Here is a 17,863-nt window from a genome sequence, read left to right on the forward strand (position 1 = left end):
CGAACCTCTTTGCTAGCAACTCCTCAAGATGTTCTTTCAACTCCTTCAACTTTTTAGCAGCCATGTGGTGCGGTGGAATAGATATATGCTGGTACCTGGAGCCAAATCAATACAGAAATCGACATCACAATCTGGTGGCATGCTTGGAAGATCAGAAGGAAATACATCGGAGAACTCCTAGACCACGAGCACTGAATCAATCGCCAGAATCTCTGTAGTAGTATCCAGAACATAAGCTAGATAAGCCAAACAACCCTTCTCGACCATGTGTCGAGCCTTCAAAAAAGAGACAAACCGACTAAGTGCACTGACAGACGAACCCTTCCACTCCAATCTAGGAAACTTTGGCATCGCCAAGATAATAGTCTTGGCATGGCAATCAAGGATGACATGATATGGAGACAACCAGTCCATGCCCAGGATGACCTCAAAGTCGGTCATATCAATCAACATAAGATCCTCTCTAGTCTCATAACCACAGAAAGTCACGATACATGACCGATAGATCCGATCCACAACAACATAATTGCTCACTGGTGTGGACACATATACATGAGCACCCAAGGACTCGCGAGGAACACCCAGGAAATGAGCAAACAGAGATGAAACATATGAATATGTAGACCCTGGATCAAATAGTACCGAAGCATCCCTACCGTAGATAGAAATAATACATGTGATCACGGCATTTGAGGCTATTGCATTTGGTTTACTTGGAAAGGTATAGAACCTAACTGGAGTACCACCTGACTGGCCTCCACCTCTAGGACGACCCCTACCCACCTGCCCTCCGCCTCCAAGCGGCCGGATGGCTGGTATGGTAGTTGGTGCTGTAATCATAAGCTGATGACTCTGTTGTACTGCCTTGCCCCGAAGTCTGGGGCAGAATCTCTTCATGTGGCCAGGATCCCCGTACTCGAAACAATCCCTCGAAAAGGTGGACTGTTGACCTGAAGTCTGACCCTGATGGCCTGAATACCCACTGGAGGAACCCTGAATAGCTGGCGGGCGGTAGGAGCTCTCTGGAATAACGCTAAAATAGAGTCACACTGTAGCACCCCGAGGAGGCAGCGGTGCTAGACATGTGGGCCTGCTAGAATGACCCCTCAAAAACTGACCTCTGCCCCCAGAAGGAGCACCACTGAACCCTTCAGAATATCAAAACCGCTTGTCCCTCGGCACCTGCTCTCGGCTCCACTGACGAACACCCTCGATCCTTCGAGCTATCTTCACAACTAACTTGTAAGAGGTCCCATCTCAACCTCTTGGGCCATAGTAGCCTGGATACCAGAGTACAAACCCACAACAAGCCTCTGCACTTACTCTGCATCAGTAGGAAGTATCATAAGTGCATGGCGAAACAACTCAGAGAATCTCCCCTCATAGTCGATCACCGACATCTGACCCTGTTGGAGCTACTCAAACTGAAACTGCAACTCTTCCCTCTAAGACGGTGGAATATATCTATCCAGAAAGAGGCGTGTGAACTGGTCCCAAGTCAAGGGAGGAGAACATGCTGGCCTGCCGAGAAGATAGGACTACCACCATCTACGGGCCCTACCCTCCAGCTGAAAGGTGGTAAAGTCCACCCCGTGGGACTCCAGTATCCTCATGTTGTGAAGTCTATCACTGCAATGATCAATAAAGTCATGGGGTCCTTATGTCGCTCACCTCCAAAAACAAGAGGATGTAGCCTGGTCCATCTATCCAATAGTTTATGCGGCTCACCAGCCGCAACTGGTATGGGCTCAGATATATCTGCAACTAGATGGGCTCCACCCATGGGTAGTGCGCTCGGGGTCTAATATACGGCAGCTGCATAACCAGGAGCCTGAGCGGTAGGGGTCTGTGCTCCCCCTCCCGCCTGAGATGTGGCAGGGTGTGCTGGAAATAAACTAGCCTGAGTCATAAAATCCATGAACCACAGCATACGGCCCATGACCTCCTGGAATCCTGGTGCGGACATGAAATCCACTGGGGATGGCTCCGCTGCAGGAACCTCGCCCTGCTCCTCAATAGCAGGATCCTCCACTAGATCCACTGGTGGCACAATTAGAGCAACTCTAGGATGTTTGCGTCCTCTACTACGAGCTGGAGCCCTCCCTCGGCCTCTGCCTCGGCCTCTAGAAATAGGGGGAGCAGCTCCTCCATGGTCAGGTACATCTGCCAGGCGCGTTCTCACCATATGTGAGAGAATAAGAGAAAGATGCATATCACACCAACAACTACACGATAGGAGATGAAGAAAGAGTAGTTTCCTAATACCCTATAACCTCTCGAAGATAAGTACGGACGTCTCCGCACCGATCCACAAGACTTTATTGGGCCTGCTCATAACTTGTGAGACCTACGTGAACCTAGTGCTCTGACACCATGTTGTCACGACCCAATTTCTCCTATAGGCCATGATGGTTCCCAACGTTGCCGCTAGTCAAGCCAGCGGTAAATTAGTCATGTATATATTCTTTTTTAAAAATTCCACAGTAGTCCATTTTTATTTTATTAAGTGAATGAGAAGTGAAAAATTTAATAAAGTAAAGCGAAAATTAATGAAAAAGTAAATGTAGTGAAATAAATGCTCAAAAGCCATAAAGTGCCTACTAGCATGTTTCCAAGACCTGGTGTCACAAGTGTATAAGCAACTGTCTGAAATAGGAGTAGACTGAATGTAAATGGAAAAGAGAGATTGCGAGTGCTGCAGAACGGCCTCAGAGAGCAGCTCACCACTAAGCCTAGGGAGTAACGGGGGTGCGCACCATGATGACTATCAAATGCACCTACCTCAAATCCTGTACGATTAGTGCAGAAGTATAGCGTGAGTACATAAACAACATGTACCTAGTAAGTATCCAGTCTAACCTCGAAGAAGTAGTGGCGGGGGGTCGACATTGATACTTACTATGGGCCAATAACATAATACAGAAATTCTAAATACGCATGGCATATGTGAATAATAAAAATAACACAATAGCAAGCAGCGAATAAATGATTATTTAACTGATAGTAAATTCCAAAATCTCCATCTAACACACACTAGCTCCAAATCAATTTCGGTCATTAAATAAATTATAACCTCTCAAGCCATAACATAATATCAAGTGTAATCGGGATTCGAGTATTATCACACACGATTTATGCCGAGGTCATACGACCCGATCCAAAATACTGTGTGCACTGCCGAGGGTCGAACGACACGAACCATAAATGCATCTATTATACTACCGAGGCGATCGACCCGCTCCCATGAGAGTAGAGAAGTTTACCTCGCTCGTGGAAGTACTTGCGACGCGAGTGGACATGGATTTCTCAGAGTTATTATGTATTCCTCAATTCTTCCAAAAAATAAGAAATCTAAATTGGAAATTTGCAACTTTAAAATCCCGAGTCTCAACTCTATTTAAGACAATTAATATGCATAACAAACATAACAACACAATTAAAGTATGATGTGGATCTAAGACTACCCGAACATCTCATGGAATATAGCTACGTACGGACTCTCATCACCTAGTGCATACGTAGCTCCCCACACAAGTAATACACAATAACATTCACGTAAGGGGATGAGTTCCCTCTTACAAGGTTAGGCAAGAGACTTACCTCGTTCTCAAGTTCACTTCCGGTCTATAAATCCGCTCTAAATCCTCAACTTGGTGCCAAACAACCCGAAACTAGCCAAATATTAGTGGTTAAATATATATTTTTCAAATAGTTACCCATAACCTCACGAACTCAAATATATAATTTTCACCCAATTTCATAATAATTTTCGTGGTTAAATCCCATTTTTTATCAAAACCTAGGTTTTTCAACTAAATCCACAATTTCTCTACTTTATGTGCTAAGAATCTACCCAAAATGCATGTACTAAACTCATCTATATAGAAATTACTTACTTCTAAGTGCTAGGTGAAAACCCCTCTTCAAAGAGCTCCAATATCGCCCAAGAGATTAAAGAAATGAGCCAAAATAGCCTAAGTACCGATATAAATGCACTTCACTGCCTCCCAACAGTTTTCGCACCTGTGGAATCTTCGTCGCTTCTGCGGGAAAATCCCCGCTCCTAGGAAACACGTGCGGACCAGCACTATTCGCACCTGCGAAAAAAACTCTGCACCTGCAAGCCCACTCTTGCGGCTCACCTCGCGCACTTGCGACCTACGCCATGGTGCATCCCTCTGCAGCTGCGACTCCTCCCTCGCAGAAGCAAGTCCGCTTCTACGGACTCTAGCCAGCCCACTCCCCAGCCACTTCTGCGCACGATGGCTCGCACTTGCGGCCAAAAATCTCGCAGGTGCGAACGCACCAGAACTGGTGCACCAACAGTCCATCATGAAATTTTTGAGACCGATTCCAATCCATTTCGCATCCGGGGCCCTCGGGACCCCATCTAATAATGCTCACACATCCAACAACATAATATGGACCAGATCGCGTGATAGAAATACCAAAATACCATCTAGAAATACGAATCGGATGCCAAAATACATGAATCGAATTATGAAACTCCAAAACTTCTAGGAACACTTCCGCACATCCGATTCCTATGAAATGAACTTGGAATGTCGCCAAATTTTGCGTGCAAGTCACAAATCACCATACGGAGCGATTGCCAGACTCAAAATCCCAAACGGACCTCGATAACACCAAATCCTACTTCAAAACAAATTTAAAGAACTTGAAAACCTTCAATGCGCCAACTTTCAATATTAAGTGCTGAAACACTCCCGGGTCATCCAAAATCCGATTTGGACATACGCTCAAGTTTAAAATCATCATACGAACCTATTGGGACCGTCAAGTCCCGGTTCTGAGGTCGTTTACTCAAAACGTTGACTCAAGTCAAACTTAACCATTTCAAGCTAATATTAAAGAACTAAGTGTTTCGATTTCAATCTGCACCCTTTCAAACCCGTACTAACCATCCTCGCAAGTCATAAAACAGTAAAAGCACATACGGAGAGTCTTATTTAGGAGAACGATAATCTAGAAAGCAAAACGACCGATCGAGTCGTTACATTAAACGCGTGTATGCAAGCCTCGTTACAGGAATAATTAGAAAATTAAATCGTCGATTACACTTGAAATAGGTTATTTCGCACCTCTTTTGGACACCTTTTTATATTCTTCATTGGTTCATCTTTCATACCGAAATGATTTAATTAGGCAAGCACGAACTTGAGGTATTTCTAAGCCAGTATGAAATGTGTCTTGATCGGTAACTTTGAGCCTACTACAGGTTATCAATTAGAATAAGACCTAGTTAAGGTGTCTCAACGCAAAAATTATAAACTTTAGATATCTTAGTATGTATAGACCCTAGAAATAATAAAATATCATATAGAATGCAAAAGTATTACATAGCAATATTGAAAAATTTCAAAGGTAAACTAAACATAGCATAGGACATGAGAGAGGAATGTCTATTTATTTACGGAAAAGTACATAAAATCCCCCAAAATAGTCCCATTTTCCTATTACACTATTTTATTATACAAAATGCAAATTTAGCCATTTTCCCTAAAAAGTAAAAAGATATGCATAGGGAACTAATCCTTTTTTTTGGGGATGTATTTAGCAGTATCATAAAAGCTAAAAGGAGAAATTTTAATTTGGCCAGAGCAAGAGAATAGAAGATGTCCAACAAAGCAGCTGATGAAAAAATTAGTGAGCAATCGCAGTCGCAGTTGCAGCTGCAGTCGGAAGGGTACCCAAGAGGGCCTCTCTCTTACCCTAAGCCGGAAGCTGAGTACCAACAAATTGTTCAAAATTCCCAACTTTTCTGGAACAAACTTCAGCAATTCTCTGCATCCCTCCCTACCAATTTCCAGTTAGTCCCTTCTTCTATTCTTAAATTGCCCTTCACCTTCAATTACTTAACTTTTCGTTATTTGAAAATATTTAGATTATGCGTCTTGCTTCTTGAGTTTTTTCCCCCTCTTTTTTCATGTAATAAAGGACCGGTACATAGCATAGAAAATCTTTCGATACAAGATAGGGCCGTCTCACGTCAAATGTTTGCTCGTCCTTTAGGCCGATAAGTGAGATTTTTTCTCATTGCAGTCGCCTCAGGGTTCTTCGAACATGGATAGTACCGGGACGCGCTATTAGAAGGCTGGTGTCTGTATAATCTCTCACAAGGCAGAGGGGATTTTGTAGGCGAGTGCATGTATAAGTAGACGTGTAATTATTTTCTGTAAGGTTCACTTTACATATATGTAATTCAAGGTTACCAAATTTATAGGAGTATAAATAACATATTCTTTATTAACAAGCGTAGTAAATTGAGAATCCTAAAAGCAAAAGGTGTGTATTTGCCCCTCTGCGCCCAAGGTGAACGTAATACTTGACCTATGTCACCTTTTAAGGTTTGGGATACAATGGACCATGCCTGGTACTTTGAAGGATGCACTATCTAGTTGTGCTTTTAAAAGACGCCGCCAGGCTTGGGATGTTGCTCCATTTGCACTTATGTGGACAATATGGAAGTCGAGCTTTTAAAGAGAAAGAGATTGATTTTGCGCATACGAGGAATAGCCTCCCGTGTTTAGTGCCTTTTTGGTGCAACCATGGCGTTCCTACTTGTATAGAAGATTCGGTGACTTTGGCAGATAATCATATCTATCTCTAGATTCTCTACTCTTTTGGTATACTTCTTTTATACAGAAGTTTTTCCCATCAATAATAAATTACATTTTATTTGATAAAATAGCGTAATAAATCAAGAAAAGTTTAATTCCATCTTATTGACCATAGAACTGGTTGCATGATACTGTCATAACCTAATGCTTGTTCTCTGGTCCTTAGCTCGACAGTTGTGCGTTCTTAAGGGAGTAATCTGTTAGGATGCGAATAAGGTAAATAGCATGGGAGAAACCATGTTTCATTCAGTTCTCAAGCCAAGTAAATGCCATATCCAAATTAGATTCATTGGGTCCTGTATTTACATCACAAAATTGACATTCTTATATTGATGAGTTTCTCACTCATAATTACAGTAGAACAGTTAACAGATTGAGTGCACGTTCCATCTCGTTAGGATTTGAAAGTTCACCTGCTGATTCCATACAGTTGAAGCTGTGTTTTTTGGCAAAGTTTGACCGCCATAAATAGAAACTGTACTTTTTGACTCGTGGTGATGCAGTACATTGCTGCTTTATGTTTTTGATAAAATATGTTTTTGACCTTGAATATCTTTAAGGACTTGTGGAAAAGACACAAACTTAAGAAATACTTCATTTTACTATCAATACATGAATACCTAATGGGCTTATACTTTACTATATGGAATGTAATTCTTTTTGTTCGCTCACTTTTGTCTGTATTCAGGAGATGTACATGCATCAAGTATTGGCTCTAAGATTTAGTAAACTAAAGCACAAATGATACTGTAAGCTTCTTGGATAGTGGATACAAGAAAAAAGAGTGGATAAACAGTAATGTCTAAAGAAAATTAGAATGATGAAGTAAGAAAATGAAATCTTCCGAGGCGAAGTTACTTCACACACACACAAAAGAAAGGAAAGAAAGAAAAACCTTCTGAGGCGAAGTTGAAGAAGAGATCATCTAACGAGAGATGGTTGATTGCCCTTCAGAAACAATGTCACAAGTATATAATGATGGTTTTATCTGTTGTGATTTAATTATAGGTAAAGAAGATATTTTATTTCATTTGTGAGAACCTTGCTATGAGTCTATTGCTGATGCTGGTATGAGTTAATGGTACTTTAGCGAATTGCAGACTCATGTTAAAGAGGTTGCTTTGAATTGTCAAACTTGCTAACTTCTTAAAAAGTAATCAGAAAGTTAGTGATCAAGTTGGTGTAATCTTTTTTCTCAAATATGTTGGCGTGATCTTTTCTCCCTTTATTCTAACTCTTCCCACTGTACAGGATCCCTCTTGTAGCAGGAACACCGCTAGATTTACACCGTCTTTTTATTGAGGTTACATCTCGAGGTGGAATAGAAAAGGTATGTACAAACAAACGTTTTGCTTCAGTTACGTACATATTTGCTTTCATGTTGGAGAGAGAACCTTCAATATGGAAACTATAGTAAAATGTAAGCATGTTGACGCATGACACTAAATTTTTTCTTTTGTTTACATTGGGTATCCAAGACCTAAATTATGTAAAATGTAATAATGGGCTTTGAAAACTAAACCTTTAACCTTATCTCTGTCAAATGCTAGTCCAAAGGTTCCAAGCTTTTCCTCTTCTTTCTGTGGTTTCATTTGTTAAAACACATGTTCCACTTTGCAAAAATGTACAGACATGCACAATGTTCTTATTTAGCATCCGAGATATATACTTCGAAAGGCTCCATTGGCTGTTATTGGCATAACTGCATAAGACGTTTTCGGTAAAGAAGACATCGAACTTTTGATTAAAGTAGTCTCTATGTACGTGCCTCGCACGTAATAATAAGTGCACCTAATAGTTAATGTAACATATGTGTATATATATACTTGTTATTAGTGCATCTATTTTTTCTCTTTCTTTTTTTCCGGGTCAATTGGTTTTGTGACACTTTACAAATTTGTTTTTAGTTTTATGACCTTACCTCTTTTTTTACACGTGAGAGATTTATAATTACACGTAAGAGATCTGTCTTTTACGTAGAAGAGATCTAAAAAAGTCATTTTCTTAATTTTAAAATTGTAAAGGGGCATGATGTACAAATAGTACAATAGCTTTTCCCCCCTCCAGCTATGATATTAAAATCTATATTGAAATCTGAGTCTTATCAGGCTGGTCTTGATTAATATGTCATTTTTCTATGAAACTAAATGCCCTGCAATGGTTTAAGACAAGACGAACCAAAATCTATATAAATAAATATGTCTCATGTGTATGATTTTTTATGGCAAAATAATTCGAAGTTGTCTTCCAAACGTAATTCTTCCAACCCACACAAAATTCCTTATTATATTTTGATAAATAGGACTTTTCTTGCTTTCTTATACGATTCATTTTAATAAATATTTTTGTTTGCTTTATTTTGATGAACTTCTTCATGGAGGATATTCTTTGTGTATATAAAAATAGAAAGGAGAAGAATAATTGTGACATAAAAAGCACCACCACCACCCCTTGGATTGTTGTTTCTCCTATAATAATATTGAGCAGTGGCAGTATTCTTTGTCGAAATATTAGTAACAGTTGAAGGCATGGTCCATGGAGGATAGCATAAAATTCTTAGAACGTAGCTAGCATGCCGTCACATTTCCTGGTTAAATATAACTACTATTGCATCTTCAACTCTTCTATTTTCCCATCTTGACTACTGTTTTTTCATCACAAACTGTTTCTCAATTATGTCCAGCCTTGTAAGAATTGACTTAAAAGATTAAAGGGTATAATAAGTGTTGTAATTATAGGATAGATAAATAGAGTAGTGAACAAATGCCGGAGTTACTTTATAAAAGTTTAAAATTTTTATACCTGCTTTCATTATATTTCTTTAACAGTTTTGGAAAAGTTTCTTTCGAAAATTGAAGTTGCTGATTTGTTTTTCCAAACCGGGCTTGCGAGTTTTAGTTTTGGTTTCCACCAAAGCCTTTCTTTAACTAATTTTTTTTTTATAATTTTTTTATCAATCAAAAAAGTCATAACTTCTATTATTTTAAATTTTTTACAAAAAAACATAATAAATTTGGGTCAAACACCACCTAACTTCCGTTGGATAACTACAAGAATAAAAGTAAATAGATTTTTATCAAAAATCTTACTCAATAACCCATAAAGATGTGGACGAATTATCAACCAATATGCACAAAATTAAAGATTTAGCTTCTTAATTGTCAGTGGCCTTTTTTGGGTTGTGTTAGAGAGCCAAATATAATCTATAAAATATGATATTAAAAGAGACAAAAATTACCTCTAAAAACATCCGTGTACAGATGTTTTGTATTGTAATGATGGTGTGAATACAACGAAACTATTTATATAGAGGCAATATATGTGTTTCATACGTGTGATTGCTATGGGTTTGGGACTCTAAGAGCATGTGGGATTCTACTACTGTTCTATATAATTGTCCGCATAGAATTAGTATATTGTTAGAACTTTACATTCGGTTATTAGTTTTGAAAGAATTCTATCATTATTTGGTATCAGATTCCTAGCTAAATATTAGGCAAATTATTATTAGATTACTATTTTATCCAATATAGAACTATCTTTTTGACAAAATATTTAAGGGTATAAAATTCGATTAATATTTTAAGGATATTTTAGTCGTTCAACATTTAACGTGAAATATTCGTGCTTTTATAATAATATAGATAGATATTGATATAGATATAGATTTTGAAATTTAACATGTAAATAGAAAAGTTAAAAAAAAGAAGGAAAAAATAGATTCTACGTTTTTGTTTGACAAAGTTGCCGAAACATTTCCTATAACAAAAGTAGTTAAGAGTTTCCTTTTAATGTATTGTCCTTTTCTATTTATGTATAGGAAATATTAGAATTTAAAATAATTTGATTCCTTCTTGAAATATATATTTTCTTTTAATTAACTTAAGATTTTAGGAATTGAAGACATTTTAGTTCCTTCTCTAAAACGTTCTATTCTCATTTATTTATGGTAGGAATTTTAGAAATGTGTTTTTCACTTTTCTAAATCAAAGTCCTAAATAGGAAAGTAATTAAATGAGTATTTCTAAATATTAGGAAAGTAAATTGAATGATATATATAGAAGATAATCAAATGACTATTTTGTCCAGTGTGAACTCTATTTTAAAGGGGTAAAAAAGACGAATGACATTTCGCTAAGGGCCTTCGTGCATATATATATATATATATATATATATATATATATATATATATATATATATATATATATATATATATATATATATATAGAGAGAGAGAGAGAGAGAGAGAGAGAGAGAGAGAGATAGAAAAGTTTAAAAAAAAAGAAAAGGAAAAAAGGATTCTACGTTTTTGTTTGACAAAGTTGGCGCAAAATTACCCATAACAAAAGTAGTTAAGAGTTTCCTTTTATTGTATTGTCCTTTTCTATTTATGTATAGGAAAAATTAGAATTTAAAATAGTTTGATTCCTTCTTGAAATATATATTTTCTTTTAATTAACTTAAGATTTTAGGAATTGAAGACATTTTAGTTCCTTCTCTAAAACGTACGTTTCTCATTTAGTTATGGTAGGAATTTTAGGAATGTGTTTTTCACTTTTCTAAATCAAGGTCCTAAATAGGAAAGTAATTAAATGAGTATTTCTAAATATTAGGAACATAAATTGAATGATTAATACTATATATAGGAAGATAATTAAATGACTATTTTGTCTAGTGTGAACTCTATTTTAAAGGGGTAAAAAAGACGAACGACATTTTGCTAAGGGTTTTCGTGCTTTTAATGTATTATAGATATGCTTAGTCTTGCATGCACATGTGTGACCTGGTAACTGCTATAACTACTGAGGTCGGAGATTTCTAAGGATAAATAGTGGGAATTTGGGTGATACCTTATATATATAGCAGCTGTTTGTTGTAGCATTAGAGTGAGGATAAAGGGGAGAAAAGATGAGAAAACAAAAAAGAGATGCGACCTTCCATCATGAGGATCCTCAGGGATTGCTATTTCTTCAAAATCTGTCCCCATTCATCGTCAACTAATAATAGACTAGTATATACAAAACACAACTTTGGACTAGGCTCAAACATGAGGGTGGCTATTCATATAAAAAGGGTAACTCATCCTTGGTTGTAGAGCCGGTTCCAAGGAGTTTCACTCAATGGATATTGCACCTTGAAATTCATAAATTAGGCACCTATCCATCAAGGTCATACTCATCACCACTTCAGCAACCTCTTGGCGTTTGAGGCAACTTAACTTTCAATTACAAGGACATTGATGCATATCTACTTTATCAAAAAAAAAAAAGAAAGAAAAGGACATTGATGCATATCTGAGAGGGTAGGATTCAAAGGGTCACTTGCAGAATCAAATTACTTTGTCTTTCTCAGCGGTGCCAAAATCTAGAATATACGCTTTGGGGTCGTCTGGTTTGAGGCTTAGTTATGTAGGGATTATAATGTAGGAATTGTTTATGTGGTGAATAATCATGTAAGAATTGTTATGCGGCAGTGAAAACAATATGTGAAATAGAACCGCGAATAATAAAATGAGGATTGTTATGTTTGATTGCCTACTTTCTGGGCATTTTTATATTTAAATACTCTTGTTGATGTATTGCTAATACATGTATTCTTACTCTACATTCTATCTCGTATAAAATAATACATGGATTCTGCATAAGTTATACCAGTATTAATGATACATTGTTCTCTGATATTCTTTTCGTTGATCGGTACAGTGTTTCTGATATTAAGCGCCGCATAACTTATGGAGAGTTTAGTACTTATGTGGAGCTTAATATCGGAGACCAAATGCTCCATCAGTTATATGGAGATTATATTAGTAATGAAAAGTTTAATATTGAAAACCAAACGCTATATAAGTAATACTGAATTTTGTACTGGGAATAAATATCCTTATTCCTTAAACCAAACAACCCCTTCTCTCTTAGAAATAAAACTGTGTATTTGCAAACTGCCTGAACAAAAATTAATAAAATTGACACTTTTCTAAAGTCCTTTCTTCTTTGATATTCTCAAACCTAATTCAGTGAAATTATTGCTGCTTTGACATTCTCCAACCTACTTTTTTTCTTTATCAGGACTAAAATAATTTGTCCGCCTTCAACATGGTTGGTCTAATGTGATTTGGAGTTCACTCGGGTTTTATATTGGGAACTTGCTGCAGGTTATTAGAGAGCGAAAATGGGGGGAGGTGAAAGGAATATTCAGATTTCCATCTTCTGTGACCAGTGCATCATTTGTCTTGCGGAAGTACTATCTATCCATGCTTTATCATTTCGAGCAGGTTTATTACTTTCGGAAAGAAGAACCTTCTGTCTCTGTGGCTGGTATCATGACACTTTTGCAATCAATTACCTGTATTTGTTGTTTTAAAGTTTTTGTTATAAAAATAAAAACTGGGGACACTTCTTCTATATGTTCTGCAGATCTTGCAAATAGAAATGTAACTGACTCTGCCGCTGAACATGCTAACAATGATAGTGCTGCTACGAATCAATGTTCAGGTGTGCTTCCAATCTTTTAAGACTTTAATTTTCTATCATGAGATCCTTCCTCCGGTGTATGTTTCTTTATGCCCCATTAGTTTGGTATAACATGTTAGAGAATGTCTTACCTTTTATTTGTTTGAAATTTTAAGAGAGCTACAACAAAGAAGTATTGAAACTTGATATTCCTTGTACGGAGATTTCTTTTCTCTCCTGCAACTTGGCTTTCATATGTTTTCCCTTTTAGCTCCTTTGTATTTTGTAATGTCCTGTTTTATAGTGGATAGACATACTTAGCTTGTGTCATCGTTATACAACTTTATGGTTCTTGTAACTGTAGTGAGTTATAATCTGGAGGCTGGAAGTTCACTGATTGGAACCATTGATGCAAAGTTTGATTATGGTTACGTAATCACTGTGAACCTGGGCTCGGAGAATTTAAGTGGTGTGCTTTATCATACACCTGCATTGCCACATCAGTCCCAAAGGGTTAATACTTCAGCTAAGCCTTCCCAACGGATCAGGAAAAGACGCAAGTTGGCTTTGAAGGACCCCTCTCGACCCAAGTCAAATCGAAGTGGTTATAATTTTTTCTTTGCTGAGCATTATGCCAGGCTGAAACCTTCATATCAGGGGCAAGAGAGAGCTATCAGCAAAAGGATTGGACTTCTTTGGAGTCGACTTACAGAGGCCGAGAAACAGGTTGGATAAAATGGCTTGACATATTAAACTTTCACTTTTTTTGTTTATTGCTTACTTTTATGTGTACAAACTGCATCTGAAGGCTGGAATCGTTTTAGTAAACCTTTTTTCCTTTTTTGCGGATAAAAATAATAGGGAAATGAGGATTTAATTTTGTACCTGGAGATAATTTACATGTTGCTACTGTCTATTATACAGTAACTGTGTAAATATCCTATTCTTTATTTGCTTGTTCTCTGTGTGACTTTTAAGCAGAATCATAGTTGATTGTTTTTTGAAGGCATAGTTGCTTTTATGTTGTATTTAACCACCTTTGTCACTGAATAATTGTGTGCATTTTATGATTCCAAATGTCAAAAGTTGCCTCTTTTCAGTAAAAAGACCTTAACCAGGGTGGTTGCTTCATAAGTCATCAGCTGATTGTTCCTTGGGGCGAGAGGGTGTCTGGTTTAATTTAAGGTTGTCTTTGGTTGCAAATTCTGCTGTAGACTCAAAATTAGCAAAATGACATTCTTAGATATGTCCGCAGTATGACAGAGACAACTTTTGGAGTTATTAAAATATCGCAGTAAATACATTTGATGCTGAAGAGGAAAATGGGGATCAATTCTCAGCTGATACTCAACTTCAATATGTGTTGCTCGTAATGCAGGTTTATCAGGAAAAAGGTGTGAGAGATAAGGCGAGATACAAGGCTGAGATGCTGGAATATAAGTCATCTCATGCACAGCCGCAATAGAGAGATTAAGAAACATCTTCTCTCAGAACTTTGTTTCCCCATTTTTCTTTCTTGTTTGGAAAATCATCATGTTTACATAGGCAGCTTGGACTTTGATAGATTTGTGAAAGTATTGTGCTCTGCCTTTCTTTCCTTTTTGGGTTAAAAACTGAGCCTTTTTGGAGCAGGAGCAGCTGTTGGTATCAAAGAAGTTTAATCCCAGTTTCCTTAATGGCAGTGTAATGCTTAAAATGGTCATCTATTTATGCATTTCTACTTTCTTCTTAGACTCTGTTTCTTTTTAACAATCAACTTACCATTTAAGTTATTATCCTTACAATCTGTTAGTTTTGAGTTGAGTAGGTAGTTGGTGTGAACTTCATGTAGACAGTAGATATTGCCAAAGTTGCTTTCAAATTTATGAGTGCGTTTGTTGAATGCTGTAACCTTTTGGAGAAATATTTCTTCCTAACCTTCTCTTTCGATAATTGTATTTCATTAAGTGTTTAATACTAAACTAGTTTCATATTAATTGTTTGATTAACAAAAATAAGTTCAAATGGAAGTATCACACATTGACTTGATTGTAGGATATATATTTTGTCCTTCGAAATGGTACGCAGAAATATATGTAATTCTTTCATACACATATTTTTCACTTATAAATGCAATTTATATTTTTCACATATTTTACATCTAACTAATAAATGCAAGACATATCTTTTACATACATATTTTTCACTTAAGCATCATTGGGTTATATATATATATATATATATATATATATATATATATATATATATATATATATATATATATGCACACACACACACTTTAGTTTTTGATTAATAAAATTAAAATATTTGATTTAGCATAAACATCAATAAGTAATTATCCGGTTATATGTGTGTATATATCTCCGTGACTCCGCGTGATGTTAGCATTTGGCAAAAGTTCTAAGTTGAAGTTACAATAGGCTTCAATCTTGATCTGTTTAAAAAATACCGTTACAAAAAATTATGATCCCGTCACCAAATAAATTGCATCTTCAGAGCTGTAACCATAAAATTATTACCGCAAATGCATGAAAAACTAACATAGCTAAAATTGTCTGGAATTGCCCCTTCCTTCCTGAAGATAATATTCAAGCTGCCAGTAATCATGGATTGGGTCGGGTGATTAATTTCTTAGTCTATTAAAGTTCACCTAACTGTTAAGTGTTAACTTCTATATATAGTAGCCTGTAATTAGGAGCAATACTACTAATAAGTGACAAGTACTTTTGGCGTACGTGTTTTATATATATTTCACTTTAACACGTCTTTAATTAGCTTTCAGTACGTAGTGGAAAAAGAAATTAATTGCCTAGTCAACAAACTTCTTACTAATTCTTGTTGGGAATAAACCCCCTACAGAAATAATATTCACAGTAATAAAAGCGGAATAATAACGTAGCACTGAGATACGGTAATTAACAAGAATAAAAGAGTGACAACGACACCAAGAGTTTTACGTGGCAAACCCTTTAGAATAAGGGAAAAAAAACTGCCCCGAGACGAGCAACTGATATCACTATAGCAAGGAATTTTACACTTTGTAGGTCCGAGTAAAAATACTCCAAAGACCACTACAACACTCAAAAGAAATAACCCTCTTTTGATATTCCTACCTCACTACAATATCGCTCACTCTCTATTTTTCTCACAGACTATTTTCTTATACCCTGTCTGTGAAACCTCACTCTTTCTTTCTAATTCTCAAATATATTTTTCCTCTGAGATTGGTGTGTAAAATGAGAATCTGAAGGCTTCTATTTATATGAATAAGTGTCGTAACCAAAAAATAATTTTGGTCAAAAAACGCGTTTCGGTGCCAACTACTAATTTGGCATCTTGCAGATTTTTCTTCTTCATTATGGGGATGGACCCCACAACCTTTTTCTTCTTTCTTCATTATGGGGATCCACCCCACAATCCCCCTTTTTCTTTGTTTGATTATGGTACTGGACCCCACAAATCTCCCCCTCCAGACTCATTCACCTGAAGGAGGTAGCACCGGACTTTTAGCTTGAGTGCATGCCGACAAGTTCTTTGCATAGCTCGAACTTGTCTCCTGGCACCACCTTGATCATCATATCAGCAGGATTTTCACTCGTGTGAATCTTTTTGACCTGTAAAGATTCGTTCTCCACATGCTCACGAATCCAATGATATCTCACATCTATATGCTTTGTTCTTGCATGGTACATGGAGTTCTTGCTCAAGTATATTGCACTTTGACTGTCACAATAGACGACATACTCCTTTTGATGCAATTCCAGCTCTTGAAGAAACCGCTTGAGCCATACCATCTCCGTGCCAGCTTCTGTAGCGGCAATGTACTCTGCTTCAGTTGTTGAAAGTGCAACACACTTCCGCAATTTAGACTGCCATGATATAGCTCCCCCTGAAAATGTAAACAAATATCCAGTAGTGGATTTTCTATTATCAATGTCACTTGCCATATCAGCATTTGTATAACCCTTCAAGATTGGATGAGATCCTCCAAAGCACAAACAATCTCCCGTGCTACCTCTCAGGTACCTGAGTATCCACTTGACTGCTTTCCAATGTTCCTTTCCAGGATTTTCAAGGAATCTGCTAACAACACCAGCTGCATGAGCAATATCAGGTTTGGTACATACCATTGCATACATCAAGCTTCTGACTGCTGAAGAATAAGGAACTCTAGCCATGTTCCCTTTCTCCTCCACACTTGTAGGACACATATTCTTGCTCAACTTTAGATGACTAGCAAGAGGTGTGCTGACTGGCTTAGCATTCTTTATGTCGAAGCGTTCTAGTACATGTTCAATGTACTTCTCCTGAGACAACCACAACTTTCTGCTTGTTCGCTTTCGAACTATCTTCATACCCAAAATTTATTGTGCTGGGCCCAAGTCCTTTATATCAAATGACTTGGACAAATCTCCCTTCAACTTTGCGATCAACCCCTTGTCTTTTCCTACAATTAACATGTCATCTACATACAACAACAATATAATAAAGTTATTTTTAGAAAATCTTTTGAAGTATACACATGGATCAGAATATGTCTTTGTGTAAGTTTGACTTTTCATGAATGAGTCAAACTTCTTGTACCACTGCCTTGGTGCCTGCTTTAACGCATAAAGACTCTTATTCAATTTGCACACCATGTGTTTTCTTTCAGCTACTTCAAATCCTTCTGGTTGCTCCATATATATCTCCTCTTCCAAATCTCCGTGAAGAAATGCAGTTTTCACGTCCAACTGCTCAACTTCAAGATCTAGGCTAGCTGCTAAGCTCAAG

The 17,863-nt window shown here is 37.0% G+C and overlaps 1 protein-coding gene across 1 annotated transcript; it reads left to right on the plus strand.

Moving 5' to 3' along the window:
• The first annotated feature begins 5,547 nt into the window (after window positions 1-5,547).
• On the plus strand, window positions 5,548-14,821 carry LOC107801075 (high mobility group B protein 10). Its single transcript, XM_075242348.1, has 6 exons — window positions 5,548-5,830; window positions 7,893-7,971; window positions 12,793-12,955; window positions 13,055-13,132; window positions 13,455-13,816; window positions 14,469-14,821. Exons 1-6 carry the CDS (start codon window positions 5,637-5,639, stop codon window positions 14,553-14,555), a joined length of 963 nt encoding a protein of 320 aa, XP_075098449.1. The 5' UTR covers window positions 5,548-5,636; the 3' UTR covers window positions 14,556-14,821.
• The last annotated feature ends 3,042 nt before the right edge of the window (window positions 14,822-17,863 follow it).

The sequence above is a fragment of the Nicotiana tabacum genome, chromosome 21, assembly GCF_000715075.1.
Source record: "Nicotiana tabacum cultivar K326 chromosome 21, ASM71507v2, whole genome shotgun sequence".
Taxonomy (NCBI): domain Eukaryota; kingdom Viridiplantae; phylum Streptophyta; class Magnoliopsida; order Solanales; family Solanaceae; genus Nicotiana; species Nicotiana tabacum.

What these genes read in the sequence shown, in the direction of transcription:
- LOC107801075 (XM_075242348.1), top strand. Translation starts at nt 5,637, where the DNA reads ATGTCCAACAAAGCAGCTGATGAAAAAATTAGTGAGCAATCGCAGTCG. An exon ending in TCCCTCCCTACCAATTTCCA is followed by an intron (nt 5,831 to 7,892) that starts GTTAGTCCCTTC and finishes CCCACTGTACAG; the next exon opens with GATCCCTCTTGTAGCAGGAA. An exon ending in CTCGAGGTGGAATAGAAAAG is followed by an intron (nt 7,972 to 12,792) that starts GTATGTACAAAC and finishes AACTTGCTGCAG; the next exon opens with GTTATTAGAGAGCGAAAATG.